This window comes from Syngnathoides biaculeatus, chromosome 11 (assembly GCF_019802595.1).
Source record: "Syngnathoides biaculeatus isolate LvHL_M chromosome 11, ASM1980259v1, whole genome shotgun sequence".
NCBI lineage: Eukaryota > Metazoa > Chordata > Actinopteri > Syngnathiformes > Syngnathidae > Syngnathoides > Syngnathoides biaculeatus.
Window position 1 is genome coordinate 3,812,691 of NC_084650.1, and position 22,602 is coordinate 3,835,292.

The 22,602-nt window shown below is 42.7% G+C and overlaps 1 protein-coding gene across 2 annotated transcripts in view; it reads left to right on the top strand.

Annotated features, from left to right (window-relative positions):
• Nucleotides 1–414: 414 nt before the first annotated feature.
• Nucleotides 415–22,602, top strand: part of LOC133508646 (gamma-aminobutyric acid receptor subunit alpha-2-like) — a 58,927-nt gene continuing 36,739 nt past the window's right edge. The window contains exons 1-3 of one of the 2 annotated variants that reach the window (XM_061834892.1): nt 415–888; nt 1,245–1,346; nt 11,839–11,954. In XM_061834892.1, the coding sequence (XP_061690876.1) occupies nt 1,279–1,346; nt 11,839–11,954 (184 nt within the window). In that variant the 5' untranslated portion in view covers nt 415–888; nt 1,245–1,278. Of the gene's footprint in view, nt 889–932; nt 974–1,244; nt 1,347–11,838; nt 11,955–22,602 lie in introns of those variants that run through there. The other variant, XM_061834893.1, reaches the window with a different exon arrangement.

A 22,602-nucleotide genomic window follows, 5' to 3' on the forward strand; every position in this document is an offset into this window, starting at 1 on the left:
GTTCCTGCTGCCTGACTGACTCCCCGGCTACCGACATTGGAACAAATAAAGACTTTCTCCTAACTGCCTTCATGTCCACCGAGTCGTGCATTTGGGTCCGCCCTCGAGTTCTGGTTATGACAGATACATCTGACAACATTATTCCAAATAGTTTGGTCTGTTTTACCTGAACCAGACTCATTCCCCGCAAAACAATCATATTATCGCAGGAACGTGCATGCACACACACACACACACTTTTCTCAGCTGGACAAACATAGGACTTCACCCCACAGCTGTAAAACAATAGGAGCTTCAGTTTCCTCACCATGATTGATTTTCTGCTCCAGCACCTCAGACATTTGAGCATTTCCGCTGTACCTATAGCCAGCCAATCCCCTTTGCAAGCAGCTCTTCCATCACAGCGAAGTTCTGAATGCGATCATTTGCATAATAAATACGTGCATACATGAGGCGATGTGAATTATTTCCAAGGAGACGCTAGAGAAGAGAAACTACCTCTAGGACCCAGTTTGTGTTCCCCTCAGCCTTTGTAGTTTGTGTGCGCGTGTGTCTCAATGTGCTGCTCGCTTATCACGATTCACGTCGAGAGCACAAGATGGTGATGCACAAGACCTTTTGAAACCAGCATTACTTGTTTTGTTTTTCCTCCTTTTTCTTTTATTCCCACCTTCATTCCACCTCCGCGTGTCCATCAGTTAATTGCCTCATCTGAGCCACGATGGGAGCTCGAGCATTCCATCTGAGTGGGACTACGATTGGTTTGCTCTCATGACACACTTCCCTCCATTCATCACATCGGGAACTGAGAGCTGTGAATTGTCTTTAAGTTTCTCCCCTTTTCACCGTCGACGATTGTAGCTGCCGTGGGGACGTTGTGCGCTTAAGGTGAGTGCGCTTTGACACAAAAGAAGCACATGTATTAATTGTCTCGGCCAACGCGTAGGTGGGGGGTCTTCATTTCTTTGCTCTAGTACGTCTCCTATTCACTTAATTCTCGATGTATTTTAGTACGATTGTGGCCTAAATTGGTGACACGGGGTAAAATTTGGCGAATGACATGAGCCAGTATTTTGGGTGAGAGCATTGAGTGGGTGCGTGGGAGGTGTCACTGAATACTAATTATCGCCTCCTTCGCTCCGCTCGTTATTTTCACTCGTGTATCGCAAAATTTCCCTGAATGCAATCGTGCAATGACCTGAATGTTATATTGCAATCCACGAGAGCCACGCTTGTCGTTGCAGTGGGCGTCCTGCTCGTGTCAGTGTTGAAGCAGCAATGTGGAGCGGCAAGAGCGCGCCTCTGCTCCTCTCCTGCCTGGCGCTCATGGCTTGGTGGATTACCAGGTGAGTTTTACATCTGATTTCATGATTTGGTGAAGGGAGACGCCTAGAGGAGTGTGTGTGTGTGTGTGTGGTGTGTGTGTGTGTGTGTGTGTGTGTGTGTGTGTGTGTGTGTGTGTGTGTGTGTGTGTGTGTCAGTCAGTCAGGGACTTTCCTCCTCTCAAGAATCAGTGGATGCACATATTAGGTATGAAGGGGAGACAGTTTACGCCTTCTGAACCCTCAGTCTGGCCATAACCTCCTGGCATGGCGCTGATAAAACCAGATGGAGTTGATTGATCAGGATAAACGTTACATCCATTCTAGTAGATCCGTTATTAATTTTAATTATTCAAGCATGCAGCGTTTACGTGCACAGACATTTTGGGGGGCAGGTGCCCAAGCCCAAAAGATCTGCACCCTTTATCAAAATTATTCACACAATTGATAAGAGCGTTGGTTTCTTTATTGCAGAGTTACAGTGTGATCCAGAATAAATGAAATCTGCAAAGTACAAATTAAGTATTTATAAATTCATTCAGTCCTTTTCCCTACCGCTTAACCTCACTACAGTTGTGGGCGTGCTGGTGCCTATCCCGGCTATCTCCAGGTAAAAGGTGGGGTACATCTTGAACTTATCGCCAACCAATCGTGGCGCACATCTAAAGAAACAACCATTCACACTCACATTAACAGCCACGAGAAATTTTTAATTTCCAGTTAACCTACCAAGCATGTTTATGGGATGTGGGAGGAAACCCAGAGAAAACCTATGCAAGCATAGGGAGAACATGCGCCACATCACACAGGCGGGGTTGAGATTTTCACACCGGTCCTCAGAACTTTGAGGCAGATGTGCTAAAATGATCAATTCTCCATGGTGGAGTCATATATATTATGATATATATACATATATAGATGTACATATTGCTGTATATAGCTATACAGCTGTAGAGTGTTGGCCACACAGTTCTGAAGACTGGGTTCAAATCTCTGTGTGATGTGGTGCATGTTCTCCCTATGTCTTCTTCCGAACTGTTGAGCTGTGGAGAATGTGAGCCAGGCATTTGATATTTGCTTGACATTAGCCGGGGCCGTCTAGAAGTTACATGACCAAGGCTTTTGTGAAATCACTAAAAATAAATAATAATTCTTTTTCTCATCCTGATTACTGAAGTAGTTGGCAAGGGGAGTCCACTACTTATTGGAGGCCAGAGATACCTTACATTCTGGTTAATTAGTTAATTGCCCAAAATATTGAGTAAAAATAAATGCAAACTATTTCTTATTCTGATTGCTGTAGTAGTTTGCAATGGAAGTTCATTACTGCAGGTCAGACTACGCAGATATCTGCCATTGTAGAGAAATAGCGTGCTGTCAAAAATTTTCTCCATTCTTGCGTGGTGGGTCAGTGCCCATTAGTCTCTGGGTAGGAGGCTGGTACCTGTGCTGCTGTATCCCAGGCCCATGTCATCCTCATCCCTTTATCCGGCGTGTTCTGCCATGGTTGTCACCCCTCTCTTGCTGAGGCTGTGTGGGGCGTATGGCTGATTTAGGGCCTATGGTAGATTGTCAGCACCTCCTGCCTTGGAAGGGCCAGCCTTCTGTGCCCTTTTCTGGTCATTGGGAGGTGGTCTGTGGTGACCAGAGCAGGGAGTTCTCTGTGGTATTCCACCTGGTCAGGCCTGAGCGACCAGCAGGAGTCTTAGGCCCTTACTTCACATGCCAAACACATTTTGACTGTACACTCTGCACATGTTTAACAAATTGGACACATCCACATCTCATTCAGGGTCCCCTTGATGACTGGCACAAGGCATGATGAGGCAGGCGCCTGGCTGGTTATTGGAGGGCAGTGTTGGGCTGGGCAGAACCCCCAGCCAGGTGTTCAGGCACTCTGGCCTGCTCTCTCGGCTGCCATGCCTTTTCCCTGAAGATTTTTGATGTACCACATTGATCCACACATCCTTTGGGTAGCTGGTTATCCTGGGTCGGGGTGATTTTGCAGGTCATCTTTGCACCATACCCGTTGCACCTCAACCCCACCAGTCTCACCAATAATAATGCACGACACGCCGCTGTCATGGGCACGCAGCATGGGGCTGGACCCAATTGCAGGAATCCCAGGCAAAGGCATGATGCTGAAGGTGGCTTTATTCCAGGCTAAGGTCATACACATATTAGCAGTCCAAAATAGGCAGAGGCACAAAAACGCTAGGCTATAGGCAAGTTCCAAAAACATGAAGCAAGGTCCGATGACTATGAGGCAATACTTGACACATGAACAAAAACATAACAAGACTAAAGAGGCACAGATACTTTGTGACTAATGGATGCTCAACATAACACTTGTAAACTTATGCACAGTAGCGGAGTATCCCAAAATGCAGTATTGCAAACGCAATGAACTTGTAAATGCTGATGACACATTCAAATCTAAAATGCCTGGTCTAATTAGTGTCCAATGTAAAGCAGCTGCGTGCCAGCTGTCAAAGACTATACCACCCAGGGCAGTGGTTTGGCCATGCCCCTCACAGGAACCACCGCCCAGGGCAGTGGCTTGGCCATGCCCCTGACACCCCGCCACATGCTACTTGACTCTTGAAGCCTGCTCTCCCCCTTTTTGTTGTCTTGTCCTCTGCCCATCATTGCATGTAGCAGGTGCTTGACATGCACTCACTGTTGGTGGGCAGTGACCTTTCCGGGTGGCAGCAGGCTCCTGCGTTGGGCGCAGTCTGTGGTTGAAACGCTATACTGTACAGTGGTAGTAGAGGGGGCGATAGCAGTCAAGTGTGCTGTGTGGTTGTTGGGAGGATTGGCCATTGGCGGTGGTGGTCCGGTACCCTTGCCCTTCCCTTAGGCACTGGTTGAGGGGCTTGGTTTGGCCAGAGGATTGCACTGGGTCCTGGGGAGTGGGTCCCATCCACTTGGCTGTGTACTGGGCTCACTGGCCTGCACCCTTGCCTCTCTTTGAGTATCTGTGTGTGGGAGGGGGGAACTACCTTTCCTCAGTGTGCTGGCAATGGAACTCCATACACCAGTTGACAAACATGCATGTGATATGTTGTTCAGTCACATAATAGGTTCAATGACACACTCATGGCTTCAATTGCTTATGCTGGGACAATGAATAATGAAAGGTTATTGTCATCGGCGTGTCCTTCCTCGACCCAGTCTGCACTGGGTGAGCAGACGCACCCACCTGCTTCTTGTTGCGCTGATTACGGTCAAGATATATTACCACGCTGTTGTCTGTTCCCTCGTCAGATTGTTGTACCTTGATGTCATGTGCCCGCAATTCTTGTCTTTGAGCTTCTGTGTACCGCACCCTGCCTTGTTAATGACCTTGCCTCTTCACCTTGTGATTCGGACACTATTGCCTATTTGGACTGCCTGCCTATATATCGACCTTGGACTGAATAAATACACTCCCTGAACTGTACCTGTTCTCGTGAGTCTTGCATGTTGGATTCAGCCTTGAGTTGGCAGTAACTCGGACACATTTCTAGTGAGGGTTGGACTCCGCCAAGGGTGTCCTTTGTCACCGATTCTGCTCATAAAGTTTATGGACAGAATTTCTAGGTGCAGCCGAGACTCAGAGGTTGTCCAGTTTAGTGGGCTCATTATTACAACTCTTCTTTTTGCAGATGGTGTGGTTCTATGGGCTTCATCAAGCCAGGATTTCCAACTCTCACTGGAGTGGTTTGGCAATGTGTCTGTAGTGGTTAGGATGAATTTAGCGCTTCCGAATCTGATATCACTGACCTCAGTCATAAAAGAACAAAGTGGGTTCTCCAGGTCAGGGATGAGATCCTGTCCCAAACCTCTTGAAGTCTTGTTCACAAGTGAGGGAAGAATAGAACAGGAGACTGACAGTCATGTCGGCACAGCATATGCAGTAATGTGGACTTTGTTTTGGTCTGTTGTAGTTGAGAAGAAGCTAAGTCAAAAAGCAAAGCTCTCTTTCTATCGATCAATCTCTTTTACGACCCTCACCTATGATCTCAAGCTGTAGGTCAAGACCGAATCCATCCATCCATCTATCCAGTCTTCTTTGCAGGGTGTCTGGGCTCTCCCTTGGAGATTGGGTGAGAAGCTCGGTCATCCAGGAGAGGCTTAGAGTAGGGTGAAGGTCCCGGATAGAGGAGTCAGATGAGAAGGTTGGGGCATCTGATTAGGATGCCTACTGGATGCCTAGAGGTGTTCCATGCACATCCCACCAGGAGGAGACCCAGGTGATGACCCAGAACACACTTGAGAGACTACATCCCTTGTCTGCCCTTGGAATACCTCAGGATCCCCTCAGAAGACATGGATGCAGTGGCTGGGGAGCTGGGGAGAGGGAAGTTTGGGTGCCGCAAGAAGTAAAATATTGGACCTGTTCAAAGATGATGGTGTCTACTGCCATCAGTTGAGAGAAAATATTGGAAGAGCTGATAATCACCTGACCAAAGAGTTACCAGGTTATATCCCAGCTGCGACTGTCTGCTGTTCAAGTATGCTTGTGTAACACGTTGAACCCGAGCTTGTTTCCGCGTTGGCATTGTATACTGTATGATACATTCTCAACTCCCTTGCCCCTTAAACAAATGAAACTTTTAAATTAGATTACAGTGAGGCAGCAGAGTTGTCATGGTCCTACCGGTCCAGCCCTGGCTGTGCAGGTCCCCTGCAAACCTGCGTTGATTAGGAGCAGCTATAATGAACCCGAGTGTATATATAGGATCCAGCGGACGGTCTGGCTTTGCCAGATCATTGCCATCCATGCCTCGCTCCCACACTTCTGCATTCCTGATCCTGAACCCCTGTGTACTGACCTCTGGCTATCCTCCGACCAACCCTGTAAGCTTGACGCTCCTGATACTACTGCTTGCTCTGACTGACTCTTCGGCATTTGACATTGGAACAAATAAAGATCTTCCTTTAACTGCCCTTCATGTCTACCGAGTCGTGCATTTGGGTCCTAGCGTTCTGGTTATGACAGAACGATCTGGCCACTCAGAAGCCATCCACCGCTCATTACAGATCCAAGGCAGATGCCTGGCCAAGCAGGAGACTGCTCTTCAGGTGACTAACCAGAGGCTTCACGAGATCTGTGCCCATTTAGAGCCATGGCTAGCTTCCCAGGCTAGTGCCGCTAATGCCACGCCGACGGTGGCTGCCACGGTTCCTACCTCAGTACTGGTCGCTCCGACTACCCCGCCAGTCACGGAGTTTCAGCGGTTTGGAGCCACACCTCTCTTCTGACCCGAATGCTTTTCCGGCAACTCAGGGAACGTCAAACCCTTTGTCCCCCAGGGCGATCTTCACTTCGAGCTACAGGACCGTGCACGAATTGCCTTCATCATATCCCACATGACGGGAAGAGCAGAGGCGTGGGCCACGGCAGAGTGGAGTCGCAACTCCGAAGCATGCCACTCCTGGGTGTCCTTTGAATGCGCAATGATGTAGGTATTCCAGAATGCCTCGCAGGAACTCAAAGCAGCAGCGACGTTGATCACGTTGTGACAGGGGCAGCGTCGCATGGCCGATTCCGCTATCGAGTTTCGCATAATCTTTATGTCAAGATGGAAAAGTGCGAGTTCGACGGACCTTCCGTCACATTCCTGGGATTCATCTTGGCCAAAGGACAGATTCGCATGGATCCCAATAAGGTCGACTCGGTTCTCTAATGGCCCACTCCCACCAATCGCAAGGAGGTGCAGAGGTTCATCGGATTCGCCAACTTCTACCGCAAGTTCATCAGGAACTTCAGTTCCATTGCTGCCCCCTTGCACACGCTCACTTCACCCCGCAACTCATTCGAGTGTGATGGGACCTGCCGGAGGCCTTCAATAGAGTTAGGTCGAGTTTCAACACAGCTCCTATCCTCATCATCCCAGATCCTGAGAGGCAGTTTGTGGTGGAGGTGGATGCATCGGACTCAGGAATGGGAGCAGTACTCTCCCAGAGGTGTGCACGGGATGGAAGAGTTCACCCATGTGCCTTCCTGTCTAAGAGAGTGACTTTGGCAGAGCAAAATTATGATGTGGACGATCACGAATTACTGGTGGTCAAAACGGTGCTGAAGGAATAGAGACACTGGCTAGAGGGATCACAAGTGCCATTTCTGGTTCTTCCGGACTATAAGAACCTGGAGTACCTGAGGATCGCCAAGAGACTGAATGCTCGCCAGGCCAGCTGGGCACTCTTTGTTTCGGTTCACTCTGTCCTTTCGTCCAGGCTCAAAGAATGGGAAACCAGACGCACTATCTTGGATCCATAAAATGGAGCGAACAGAGCCCGTGAGTGTTCCGATACTACCAGAGGCCTGCTTCGTCTCCGGGTTCACCTGGGAGATCAAGACACGGGTAAAGGAGGCTTTGAGGACCTCTCCGGGCCCAGTCGAATGTCCTCCTGGCCGTCTGTTCGTGGTTTCTTTGCTACGAGGAGACATCATTGATTGGGCCCACACAAACAAGACCGTCTGTTACCCTGGCGTGGTGTAGACCTGCTCAGTAGTGGAACAACGGTTTTGGTGACCAAACCAGGGAAAGGACGTGAGGGAGTATGTCACCGCGTGTCCGATCTGTATGGCCAATAAGACCTCTCGCCTGCGACCTATGGGTGAGTTACGCCCACTACCAATTCCCTCTCGTCCCTGGTCACACATTTCCCTAGACTTCGTTACAGGTCTACCCTACTCCCAGGGAAACGCAGTGGCACTCTCAGTCATCGATCGGTTTTCTAAGATGGTCCATTTTGTGCAAGCTCTTAAGATTCCGTCCGCCAAGCAGACGGCGCAGCTGCTGCTACTACTACTACTACTACTACTACTGCTACTACTATTTAGATTCTGGAAGGAGTTCTGCTCCCTCATCGGGGCAAAAGTAAGCCTCACTTCAGGTCATCACCCGGAGTTCAATGGCCAAACAGAAAGAATAAATCAGGCCCTGGACACCGGGCTATGCTGTCTAGTAGCACATGATCACAGCACTTGGAGCCAGCACCTCGGTTGGGTGGAGTATGCCCACAACTCTCTGCCTTCCACCTGCACAGGTATGGTTCCATTCCATATCGTTCATGGTTACCCTCCCTCTCTGTTTCCATCTGTGGCTACCGACTCCACGGTGCCATCCGCATTGGCAGTGGTGAGACGCTGCAAGCAGACCTGGGAAATAGCCCGAAAGATACTAATATGCATGGGCAGCTCCTACAAAATTTCCTATCGCTGAGATCATTTACCCTGTCGCTGTTTCTTTGAAACTTCCCAGATCAGTGAGGGTTCATCTCATGTTCCATGTAAGCTGGCTTCGACGAACTCGTCCATTGCCATTAGTCCCCCCAGTCAAGCCCCCTCCTGCTCCCCCATGATCGATGGAGGTCCGGCGCACTCAGTACGGCGACTTTTATCATCTCGTCGTAGAGGGAGGTGGGTTCAATACCTGGTGGATTGGGAGGGGTATGGCCCAGAAGAACATTCCTGGATTCCGTCCTGTTTTATAGTTGACCCTAGCTTCATCAGGGACTTCCGTGCATCTCAACCTGAGTCTCCTGGGCCATCTGGAGTCGGCCGTTAAGAGGGGGAGGGGGGTACTGTCATGGTCCTACCGGTCCAGCCCTGGCTGTGCAGGTCCCCTGCACACCTGCGTTGATTGAGAGGCGCACACCTGTGCCTCATCAGCCATCATGAACCCTGGTATATATAGGACCCAGCAGACGGTCTGGCTTTGCCAGATCGTTGCCATCCATGCCTCGTTCCCACACTTCCGCATTCCTGATCCTGAACCTCTGTGTACCGACCCCCGCATGTCCTCCGACTAACCCCGTAAGCTTGACGCTCCTGATACTACTGCTTGCTCTGACTGACTCTACGGCATTTGACACCGGAATGAATAAAGATCTTTCTTTAACTGCCTTCCTGTCTACTGAGTCATGCATTTGGGTCCGCCCTATCGTTCTGGTTATGACAAGAGTGGACAACTGGTTAGCACATCTACCTTAGAGTTTTGAGGATGCTGATTCAAATCCAGCCTCCTATGTGGGAATTTTCCATTCAATTTTGGAGAAGTATGTTAGAATGGTACAGGACATGTATGAGGGCAGCAGAACAGCGGTGGGGTGTGCCATTGGTGTGTCAGAAGAATTTAAGGTGGAGGTGGGACTGCATCAAGGATCCGCGCTGAGCCCCTTCCTGTTTGCAGTAGTAATGGATAGGCTGACAGATGAGGTTAGATTGAAATCCCCTTGGACTATGATGTTCGCAGATGATAGTGTGATCTGCAGTGAAAGCCGGGAGGAGGCAGAGGAACAATTAGAAAGATGGAGGCACGCACTGGAGAGGAGAGGAATGAAGATTAGCCGAAGTAAAACACAATATATGTGCATGAATGAGAGGGGCGGTGGGGGAAGAGTGACGCTCCAGGGAGAAGAGATAGCAAAGGTGGACGACTTCAAATACTTAGGGTCAACAATACAGAGCAATGGAGAGTGTGGTAAGGAAGTGAAGAAAGGGGTCCAAGAAGGGTGGAACAGTTGGCGGAAGGTATCTGGCGTGCTATGTGACAGGATGAAGGGGAAAGTCTATAAAATAGTGGTGAGGCTGGCAATGATGTACGGATTAGAGACGGTGGCACTGAAGAAACAACAGGAAGCAGAACTGGAGGCAGCAGAAATGAAGATGTTGAGGTTCTCGCTAGGAGTGAGCAGGTTGGATAGGATTAGAAATGAGCTCATTAGAGGGACAGCCAAAGTTGGATGTTTTGGAGACAAGGTTAGAGAGAGCAGATTTCCATGGTTTGGACATGTCCAGAGGCGAGAGAGTGAGTATATTGGTAGAAAGATGCTGAGGATGGAGCTGCTAGGCAAAAAAGCGAGAGGAAGACCATAGAAAAAGTTGATGGAGGTTGTGAGGGAGGACATGAAGACTGTGGGTGTTAGAGAGGAAGATGCATGAGATAGGCTTAGATGGAAAAACACGACACGCTATGTAACCAATCGGCACAAGCCCAAAGGAAAAGAAGAAGATTCCCATGGCTGCGTGGGTTTTCTCCGGGTACTCCAGTTTGCTTCCGCATTCCAAAAACATGCATGGTAGGTTTATTGAAGACTCTAAATAGGTGTGAATGTGAGTGCAAATGGTTATGTGCCCTGCGATTGGTTCACGACCAGTTCAGGGTCTTCCTTTCCTCGAGTCAAATAGGCTCATGCACGCTTGTCACCCTAGTGAGAATCAGCGGTATGGAAGATGAATGAATCGATTAATTACAGTGAGGTTCAGTCTTAAAGTGTTTCACAATTATTATAAAGTAAAAAATGTAACTAATATTTTAATCCACCATTAGTTTCTCTAGCTTGAAAAACCAAAGACCAAGTCCGAAACCTTGGTGTTTCGATTGATTCTGACCTGACTTTCAATAATCATATCAAATCAATCACAAAAACAGCCTTCTACCATCTGAAAAACATATCTAGAGTCAAGTCCTGTATGTGTCAAGCAGACCAGGAAAAGCTCATCCATCCTTTTATCTCAAGTAGACTTGACAACTGTAATGGTTTTCTGACTCGACTCCCCAAAAAGAGCATTAAACAGCTGCAGCTGATTCAGAATGGTGCAGCTCGCGTTCTGACCAAAACAAAGCGGTCAGGGCATATACTGTTATCCTCAAGTCCTTGCACTGGCTTCCAGTCAGCTTTGGAATCGATTTTAAAGTTTTGCTACTGGTCTATAATTCACTAAATGATTTCGGTCCTGAATACATGAAAGAAATGCTTACGGAACACAAATCCAGTAGAGCTCTGAGATCGACTGATTCAGGTCAAATAGTGGAGCGCAGAGCCCAAAGCAAAAATGGTGAAGCAGCATTTCGCCATTATGCTGCACACAAATGGAATAAGTTGCCAACAGAGGTGAGGTCAGCCCCAAGTGTGAATGTTTTTAAATCCAGGTTGAAAACTCTTCTTTTTTTCTCATGCTTTTTAGAATATATCCACTTTTTGATCATATTACTTGCATTGTATGCAGTTTTAATTGTCTTTTAAAAAATATTTTGGTTTTCATTTTTTTTTTTTTTATCCAGTTTTATCTCTGTTTTCTAATACTTTTAATCACATGAAGCACATTGAGTTACCTCGTCTATAAAATGCGCTCTACAAATAAATTTGCTTTGGTTTGCTTTGCTTTACAGCTATCTAGTACAAAATGCTGTTTTCTGGTCTTCAATAAAAATATTTTACTGTTATTGTTGAATATGACTAACTGTAAATTTAAATGCAAGGATAACAGAATTTAAAATAAATAGTCATCCCCTGTTAATTGAGAGTTATAAGTTAAAAATGCTGTTTTATGCTGTTAAATCACACTTATTTACTGTTTCTGCTAAATGAAAATTTTAAATGTTATGGACCTGCAAGGATTGACTATGTAACAATATTTTACAAATATTAATATTAGAGTAAAATACTGTTGGAAAATCAGCATAAATGATTTTTTAGAGCGTACACTACAAATAGTCATGTTGTTATGTCTGTTGACCAGATCAGTAAACGCAGACGCCACATCTAATCCCTTCCAAACCAACATCACCCTGTTCACTCGCATTCTAGACAGCCTGCTTGATGGGTACGATAACCGTCTCCGTCCTGGTCTTGGAGGTAAGAAAACATTGTATTTTATGTATCTATCAATATTAATTTTCCAATTTTCTTTTCCTATATTTTGAACACCAGTTTGTTATAAATTTGTGTGTGTTTTGAATGGCGGATGGTTAATTTGAACACACTCCAGTTAACATCAGCACTCGTAGCGCGTATAACCTATGGCATTAAATTTTTCTGCCAAAATGAAGTGTCTAACACAAAACCTTTGCATTATTTTTCCTGTATCGTTTCGTAGAAAGCAAGGCCAACATTTGACTGATCAAACGTGTGAAAGATACTATAGAATATGTGACATTTTTTTGATGTGGTGTTGTACAATGATTCTGCATTCACCGGATATGTCTAAATAATTTATGTATTTTTGGTGCATTTCAAATTTCATGATTGTTTTAGTCACATTAAAAAAAAAAAAACCTAATGCAAGCAAAACATTTATCACATACAAACCCAAATCCAATGAAGTTGGGATGTTGTGTTGAACATAAAAACAGAATACGATCAATGATTTACAAATCATGTTCAAGCTATATTTAATTGAATACACCACAATGACATGATATTTAATGTTCATACTGATGCTAAACTTTATAGCTTTTAGCAAAAAAAATCCTTAACCTACGATTATATGGCTGCAACATGTTCCAAAAAAGCTGAGACAGGGTCATGTTTATCATTGTGTTGTATCACCCTTTCTTGTAAGAGCACTCCATACCCTGCCTCCTGCCTGATGACAGCTGCGATAGGCTCCAGCAGTCCCGCGACCCTTGTGAGGACAAGTGGCTAAGAAAATAGATGGATATTCAAGTATTACTTATCATACCAGTGTAATTTTAAAGGTAAATTTGCTACCATTAATTAACCGGATATGTCTAAATAATTTATGTATTTTTGGTGCATTTCAAATTTCATGATTGTTTTAGTCACATTAAAAAAAAAAAAAAAAACCTAATGCAAGCAAAACATCTATCACATACAAACCCAATTCCAATGAAGTTGGGATGTGGTGTTGAACATAAAAACAGAATACGATCAATGATTTACAAATAATGTTCAAGCTATATTTAATTGAATACACCACAATGACATGATATTTTATGTTCATAATGATAATAAACTTTATAGCTTTTAGCAAAAAAAAAATCCTTAACTTACGATTATATGGCTGCAACATGTTCCAAAAAAGGTGGGACAGGGTCATGTTTACCATTGTGTTGTATCACCATTTCTTGTAACAACATTCAATAAATGTTTGGGAACTTAGGACACTAATTGTTGAAGCTTTGTAGGTGGAATTCTTTCCCATTCTTGCTTGTTGTACAGCTTCAGCTGTTCAACAGTCTGGGGTCTCCTTTGTCATATTTCACGCTTCGTAATGCGGCACACATTTTCAATGGGAGACAGGTCTGTACTGCAAGCAGGCCAGTCTAATACTAGCACACTTTTACTATGAAGCCTGTCTGTTGTAAGAGATGCAGAATGTAGTTTGGCGTTGTTTTGCTGAAAAAGATGTTGCGTCGATAGAAGCATATGTTGCGCCAAAACCTGTATATACCTTTCAGCATTAATAGTGCTTTCACAGGTGTAAAAGTTACCTACTCAACTGGCACTAACAGCCCCTCACAGATGTTGGCGGCTGAACTTTGCTACTATAACAGTCTGGATGTTTTTTTTCCCTCTTTGGCTCAGAGGACACGACATCCACAATTTCCAAAAAGAGTTTGAAATATTGAAATGTGAGCTCAGGCTCAGAGAAGTTGGCGCTGTTTCTGGGTATTGTTGATAAATGACTTTTGCTTTGCTTAGTAGCGTTTAAGTTGTACTTACGGATGTTTACAGATGTAGCGCCGAACTGTATTTACTGACATTGGTTTTCTGAAGTGTTCCTGAGCCCGTGCGATGATATCCTTGACACATTGATGTCAGTTTTGATGCACTGCCACTTCAGCATCGAAGGTCACGGACATTCAATGTTTGTTTCCAGCCAAGCCGCTTACATGCAGTAATTTCTCTAGATTCTCTGAACTTTTGATGATGCTATGGACCATAGATGATATCGAAAGAATCCTCGCAATTGATCATTGAGGAACATTGTCCATGAACTGTTTGACTATTTTTCCACGCACTTCTTCACAAAGAGGGGAACCTTGCCCAATCTTTGCTTGCGAATGACCAAGCAATTGAGGAAATTATCCTTTTATACCCAATCATGAAACCCACCTGTTCCCAATTAGCCTGTTCACCTGTGGGATGTTCCAAACAGGTGTTTGATGAGCAATCAATCATTCATCAAACTTTTTTGGAATGTGTTGCAGACAAAAAATTCAAAAAAAGGTAATGATTTGCTAAAAAGAGTTTATCATTTTGAACATTATACAACAGGTCTTTGTAGTGTATTCAATTAAATATATGTTGAACATTGTTTTCAAATCAATGTCAGGGCTTCATTGGAATTGTGGTTGTAAAATATTTCCCCTGTGGTGCGAAGACCAGCTTCACTATTTTCCATTTCGCCATGTTGCAGAGGAAGCAAAAGGCTGTGAATTTGGATAAATGAGGACAAACAGTTTTTCTCAAATGTGCCTGTCCGTTCCCATCATCTTCCATAGTTGGCAACTCATTTCCAGCTGGCCCCTCAGCCCAAAGCTGAGCTCCTCCCTCAGGATTTGGTGGCATTTGAAATTCAAACTCCTGCGGCCATCAGCCGGGAAGCAGCCATATGGAGAACAGACCTTCTTAGGTCTGGCAGCATTGTACAACACATACACTGCTGCTCCTTGGTCATAAGTGTTGTTTGTTTGCTTATTTAGTCTTTAAAAATAATAATATATATCTATTTTTGAGCTATTTATCATCCAACTTGATCAATAACGGTAAAGGCACTTCGTAAGAAAAAAAAGTTATAATGTAGCCATTTTTGATGCTGCCTTGGTTTTTGTATGGGTAATTTTTTTTTTTTATGGCAAAACAGCCAGACTTAAAGTCCCATTTTTCAAAAATTATTAATGATTAAAGAAAAGGCAATCCTTGTTGACAGAGTAAATTATGGTCAACCATTAAAATATACAGTGGAACCTCGACGTTTTAACATAATTAATTCTTGTGAAGTTTTGGCATGTCCTAATGGGACAAGCCGAAAGGAAAAAGAAGAAGATTCTTGTGAAGTTTTCAATGTCTAAATTATTCAATCTCCGAAACATATTTTACTGTAGGAAATAGTCAATGAGTTTAATTGGTTCCCAACATCCAAATAGTAAATTCTTATTTTAATTACTATTTATGTAAAAACAGGTACACCCTGCATTTAAACAACAAAAAAGGCATAAACCTAAAGCAACTTAAATGTGTATCATTTACCTTTTTTATAGAGGTGTGATGGCTCAAGAGGGAGGAGGAAGTGTTACACTGAAGTCACCCTCCATGATTTGACTGCATATTTCTCCAGAATAGCGTCTCCCTTTCTTCTATTATTTGTGGCCTTTGCTCTGTAATGCTAGTCACTCCTTTGGCAACCCCAGCTGCCTTTTATTATTATTTTTTTTTGGGTTCATCAAAATATTCAACTTAGCTATGCGAAGCTGGCAACAGCTGTAAAAAACACACACCGCATTTCTGTACTTAGCGTACGTACATTACGTGAGGTTCGCTCATGTAAGTTTCCTTTTCCTTGGCTGCAGCTAGCACGTCTTTCTTTGGCTCAATGGGAAAGAAAACACTGGAAAAATAACCCCCCAAAAAAATCTCAAAGAATTCGTGAAAGTGTGGGCTCATGCTAGAAGCACACACTGGCGTGCTATGAGCACACACCGCCGCGTGTGTGTTTGTGATCACTTGGTTTCAGTTGGCTACCCGGTCAACACTGAAAATTAAGTTTTTACTGAGATTTGTTTTTGGTTGAACACTGATTTGTTCAACAACCACAATGTTGGAACTCTGAGGTTCCACTGTACTTCTTTTTGTCAGTTAAAGAAGAGTCCATAAGGGTAAAGAGACGTAGATACTTCTTAAAAATTATGTCAACCTTCAAACTCTCCAGATACAGGTGCATAAATGAGCCTAACTACTCATTAATGCCATGACACTCTTGTTTTTATACTACTGTGAAAATAGTAAAGACATTGAATCATTGTGAGACTTTAAATGAATCACACTTATTCATTCAGATCTCAGAAATAACGAATTTTGCTGTGTGCTATTGTGTGAATGCATCCCGGCACTTCAGCTCACAGATCCCTTTGGTGTATTGCAACAGCATAATCAGGCACTATGATCCTTTTGTTAGTTTTCATTGAATAGTCATACTGGGTACAGCAATAGGAGAAAAATACAATATATCTTAAAATAGCATTTTCTGAAAACATGTTGCAAATCACAAAACTTCATGTGAGACACCTAACGGTTAAAGACATTTTAACATTCAAAGATGAAAAATCTGACATTAAAATATTTTTTCTTTAGAAACAATGACCTTTCAATGGTTAAAACTGTTAAATACTCAAATATGTAGGTCACCAAAATGAAATGGTTTTCAAAAGCAAATTCAGTGGTTCATGTCTTTACAGTTATTGATCAAATTATATGAAAATGACACATATGCCTATGAGTACTATTGTCTTTCTGCATGTATTAATGCACTCTTGTTTGTTTTCAAATATCTGTTGCTCAAAGCCACAATGCAGTTTATGGGCTATTTGTTAGTCCATATAAGGTGTCATGCATTGTTTGCTAGCATTAGGCTTTGTAGCCTTAGGGCAAAGCTATGTGGTTGTTCTTAAGAAGTAATGTTTTTTTTTTACTCTGTTACAATGAACCAAATGCCGGTTGCTACTTTTATCAATTGAAGAGTTCAGACGCAACAGCACATATATCCATTTTTGTTGTTAGATTCTTTGATTTATTTACAGAAACAACAAAAATGAATATTTCTGCTTTTGCGTGTGAAGTCTTCAATTATTGCTTATCCATCCATCCATCCATCCATCCATCCATCCATCCATCCATCCATCCATCCATTTTCTGAGCCGCTTATCCTTACAAGGGTCGTGGGAGTGCTGGAGCCTATCGCAGCTGTCACACCCTACACCCTGAACCGGTTGCCAGCCAAAACAGGGCACATGGAGACAAACAACAGTCGCACTCACAATCACACAAAGGGGCATGTTACAATCTCAATTTAATGCATATTTTGTGGAGGTGGGAGGAAACTGGAATACTTGGAGAACACCCATGCAGGCACGGGGACAACATGCAAACTCCACACGGCCGGGGCCATTGAACCCTGGTCCTCAGAACCGTAATGAGTTGCTCCAGTTGCCACCCCTTAAATAGTCAAGGTGTAATTATTTTTGTCTTATGTATAGTCTTACAATAAACTTCAAATGGGAGTGGCAATAAATAGTTCCATGTTGTTTTTCCGTTTTTTTTTTTTTTTTTTTTTAAAAGACATTTTTACCATCTGCCGAACTCTTGTTTGTTGGAGTAAAGTTCACTGCCACCATACAGGGCTGGTATCTCAGATTTTTTTTCTCTCAAAAACAAAAAATCCGCAACGTGACAGCTTGTAGCTTGAAAAACTTGAAAGTCGAGTCGCTTACATTACATTAAATATACATTACATGTGGTATAAAGACTAGGGCCGAGAAGACAGGCTCTTGCGTCTTTCGTCTTGCACACGCACATTTATGGATGTCTTTTTTTTTTTCCAAGTTGAACTTATTACTTTCATTATTTGAAGGAGCATTTTGCCTGCACATAAATGTAACATTATGAGCTTTTTAAACCTATTTTTTTAAAATATATTGTTCAGTTAGTGATTTTACAACAACATGTTACTGTACTGCCCTGCGATTGACTGGTGACTAGTTCAGGGTCCACCCTGCCTCTCACCCAAAGATAGCTGGGACAGGTCCCAGCATGCTCGCGAATGCAGAAGATGTATGGATGTGACTGTGCTTCCTAATAATGTTAAATACCGTTTAATAGTCATCCCATGCAGGTAAAATAAGAATTAAATTATTTTTTTTATCAGTAAGAGTACATAACTCTAATTCAACTGCGTAAAATATTTTTCAACTAAATAGATTATTTTATTCCTCTGTGAAGAACCAGTAATATACTGGCGCGGACTGTTAAATAACCAGAACCCACAATCATCTCATTATAGTGTAGTGTAATCCAAAATACAGCAATATATTGTAGTGTTAAAATACATTATTTACTCTCATCATTAAATTATGGTAGCATTCTGTAATCCATAACACAGTACTATACTTTTAAAATACATCATAAGAGATACACTGCTGAATTATGGCAACAACGCTTTATTCCAAAATACAGTAATATACTGTTTCATTCAAATTAAATACACTAAAATATCTGGTTATTATTGTTGTCCATGCTGCCAGGCATTTACATTTTTTTTCCCCGTGAAATTCATTTAAGTGTGTCTTGCAAAGAAATCCCAAGTGCATAAATTTGTATCCTATTAAACATTCCGGGAAAGCCAAAGCCACCTTTTACCCACACATAAAATGCTTTCATGTGGCAATGCACACAAGTGACGTCAGATGGAATTTCCACACTGTGTACGGCTCATCTGTGGGGAACAAGCACCTTAACGCTCTGCTGGAGTTAGGTTCATAACACGTACTGTATACAGTAATACAATCCAATAAAAACTGCAACTCCTTCCTCAATTGTTCATTAAACTAGTCATTTATTCTCACCAGCATCCCTTACTTTGATCATTTCTTTATTCTTGTACTAATTTAAACGATGACTGCGCTATTTGTCTCTTTCATGGACTTCAAGTATCAAAAATAGATTAACTATTTATCTTAATAAATTCACTATAGCTCAAATCTAAACTTAAATGGAGTGTCTCCTCTAGGTCTGAACAACCTGCTGTATATGAGTCAAAGGTTTCCACACTGTGACTAAATAATAAAGGTAGGAGGGGGAGATCTAGGGCAGAGGTTTTTGAAAATGAACCCACGTTACCCCCTTGAGGCAACTGGTAGGTTTCAAGGGAGAGAATAAAATGTTCTTGTTTTGGCACTGAAGTGCACTAACAGCAGAGCATTGGAATTTTCTGTGCTGCTTATACACAGACAGAAATATTCTGTAAAAACTATTTTGACACCCATGTGAATTTTTATTTTAATAAACAGTATTCAGGGGGCTCAGAGACCAAGCACTGAAACGAACAGCAAAAATTGATGTCACGAATAACAGATGCCCTATATCAGGGGTGGTCAACCAGTCAGAGATGAATGGCCACATTTTTTACTGTGTTACGACAAAGAGCTACATCATACACATAAACATCATTCCCTCCTCACACATACATTTGCTCAGCCGGATTTATTGTAAATGTCACACACCAACATGGCAAAAAATCAACTCCGATGGTGTAGACCATCAGCGAGTAATTTAAAAAAATAGACACATAGACAAACTGCCAGTTCAACCAAGTCTTGTCTTGTACGTCACAACTCTCATCTAATGCAAAACTAAAATACTCACATGATTGGAGGTCTAGGTGCAACTGTGAATTAGAATGGCTTTTTGGTCCTTGCAATGTTCCAAGCCACTTGATATGATGCAAGTGATTCATTATTTTAAATTATTTTAATTTTATTTTTTTTTTTTTCAAAGTTCAGCCCCTTTTGGAAATTCCAGGTCAACGTTAATCGGGAGTAAGCTGTAGGGAAAATTTGAAGGTGTGAAATGTGCAATAGACGTCTAACATAAAAGGCAGAGTGGCTTGCCGTTGTGCTCAACAACAAAAAATATGAGCTCTTCCACTATGGTAAAAATGTCATTCACATATTTTTGTTTCACTCTGCATTTAGAGAGCAAAACTGACAATTTACTTCAAAGATCACTCTGAGCTATTTTCATTCAAGGCACATGCCAAGTTTGTGAAAATACCATGTTAACCTTTCCTGCTACAGTCACGTGTGTGTGGTTGGCAAGTCTTCACCGGGGACAACTCCCTTCTCTTGTTGCACAGCTGAGGTCGCTGGCGGGAACACTATAGCTACATTTTTCTGATCGCCATCACACTTTTTGAAAGATTGAGGACATTGATAGATATATCTGAGGTCAGTGGACGGATTAGTAGTCCTTATCAGCATGTCATCCTGTATTTAATAATGTTACGTGCTTACATTGTGTGTTGCATGTCTGAGAGCGGTGACAATGCTCCACTCGTGCATTGATCACTGTTTCCTTTTTCACATGAGATGTCTCCATGTAAGACATTCACTGTGCATCATTTAAAGGGAATGAAAGGAGATGCTTTGATTGGCAGGAAAAGTCGGCTGTGCTCCCTCCCACAGTAGCATAAACTGCTGTTTTTAAATACGGTGGATTGTATTTATCTGCCAAATTATGAAAACACCTCAAATACCAGAAAAATGTTGGTTAGTAAAATATGGCAGAAAAGTTGGGATGTAAAATATGGCCCTTTTGACCATTTGTCAGCACACAACTGGCTTTCACTAGCATCAGTTTCTCCATGCTAACAGCTAATGTTGAGTCGGGCAAGTACATTAAAACAAGCACGCAGATTTGAAACAAACTTAAATGAATGATACACGTATATAACTACACATATCATCCTCTGTGTGTCTCCAGTGTTGCCACAGTTACCTTGAAAAAGTAACTAAATTACTTTATAGATTATGTGATCTTAAAAGTAACTTAGTTACTTCACTGATTACTTGAGTTCAAAAGTAATAAAGCTTGGGAAAAAAAGTTGTTTTTTTTTTTATAATGACTTCCAATAGCTCCTAACTTACCCACAATAAAAATAACAAGAATTAACTTAACCATATCCATTATTTGGTAATATACATCACAAATTACAGAATAATGACATGAAGACAAACATATACTGTAATTTAAATATTCATGTAATTGCAGACTTGACAAGCCAACACAGTACAGTACTTCTCTAAGACTCTTAACTGATAGATACAGTGAAGCCTCGGTTCTTGACCACAATCCGTTCCAGAAAACTGTTCTAGAAGTGATTTGTTCGAAAACCGAATCGATGTTTCCTATTACAATCAATGGAAAAAGAAATATGTTCCAAGCCTAAAAAAAATGGCTTTTTAAAGCATTTTTTGAGCTTTTCCTGAAAATAAACTGCACAGTAAAAATACATGTATAGTTTAAATACTTTATATAATATAATAATTTAAGATATTTATATTTCTTTTTTTTGATTAAAATGTATGCTTTAGTAGGAGAGTATGCTAGGCTGGGACTCCATAGCCGTATCTGTAGCGATTCGGTCTTGTAAAGTTTTTTTTAATTAAAAGTGCAGAATAACTTTAAACAAGCAACTTGCCTTCTTTCGAGGCACAATTGCGGGTTAATACGGTAGTCCTCGATAAGAAGAAAAACAACAGTAACTATCGGGACACGTCTGTGTACATGTGTGTACAGAGGCTGTGTTATACAGAATAACAAAAGTGGGCCGGTTGCGCCATGTGCGTTATGTCATTTCCAGGTTTTTTTTCGGGTGGAGTTCGAATTGACAATAACAAAACGCGTCATGGGTGTGTCAACTGCTTGCGCTGTGCGCAGTGTTATTTCTGGGTTTTTTCAGGGGGCGTTCGAATAGACAATAAGAAAACGTGTCATGGGTAGGTTAGCTGCTTGCGCCGCACGCATTATGTTACTTCTATTTTTTTTTCGGGGTGTGTGCGAATTGACAATAACAAAGCACGTCATGGGTGGGTCAACTGCTTGCACCGTGCGCATTGCTATTTATTTATTTATTTATTTTTTGGCACCGTCGGAATTGACAATAACAAAGCGCGTCGTGGGTCAGCTAGTCAGGCCGCGCGCAATATGTCAGGTTTAGTCGGGGATGTTTGTTTACCGATTTTTGTTCAAAAATAGAAGCAAAAAAATCTTGAAATTTTCGTTTGAAAACCGATTTGTTCGAAAACGGGGACGTTTGAGAACCGAGGCTTTACGATAGATAGATAGATAGATAGATAGATAGATAGATAGATAGATACCGTTTGTCCTGCAATAGGACAACAATCCAAAACACACACAAAAAAAACAAAGGTTTTGGAACAGCTTATTCAAAGTCTGGAGTGAATCTGATTGAAATGCTGTGGCATGACCTGCTCATTCATGCTTGAAAACACTCCACTGTTGCTGCATTAAAACAATTCTGCAAGTGGTCCAATTTACCTCCACAGAAATGTGAAAGCCAACTATAGAAAACGCTTGCTTTTAGTTATTGCTGCTAGTAGTGGCCCAAACATAATAACAGAATGCAGCCCTATGGGGGCACAAACCAGTGCAATCTGTAGGCCGGTCCCAAGCCCGGATAAATGCAGAGGGTTGCGTCAGGAAGGGCATCCGGCGTAAAAACTGTGCCAAACAAATATGAGCGTTCATCTAAAGAATCCCATACCGGATCGGTCGTGGCCCGGGTTAACAACGCCCGCCCCCGGCACTGCTAACCTGCAGGGCGTCGGTGGAAATTCAGCTACTGTGGGTCGAAGACAAAGAAGAGGAGGAAACCGGATCCAGCGTCAGAAGAAAAAGAGGAATGCACAGAGCCTACAACTGAGTGTAGGGACTTTGAATGTTGGTACTATGACAGGAAAACCAC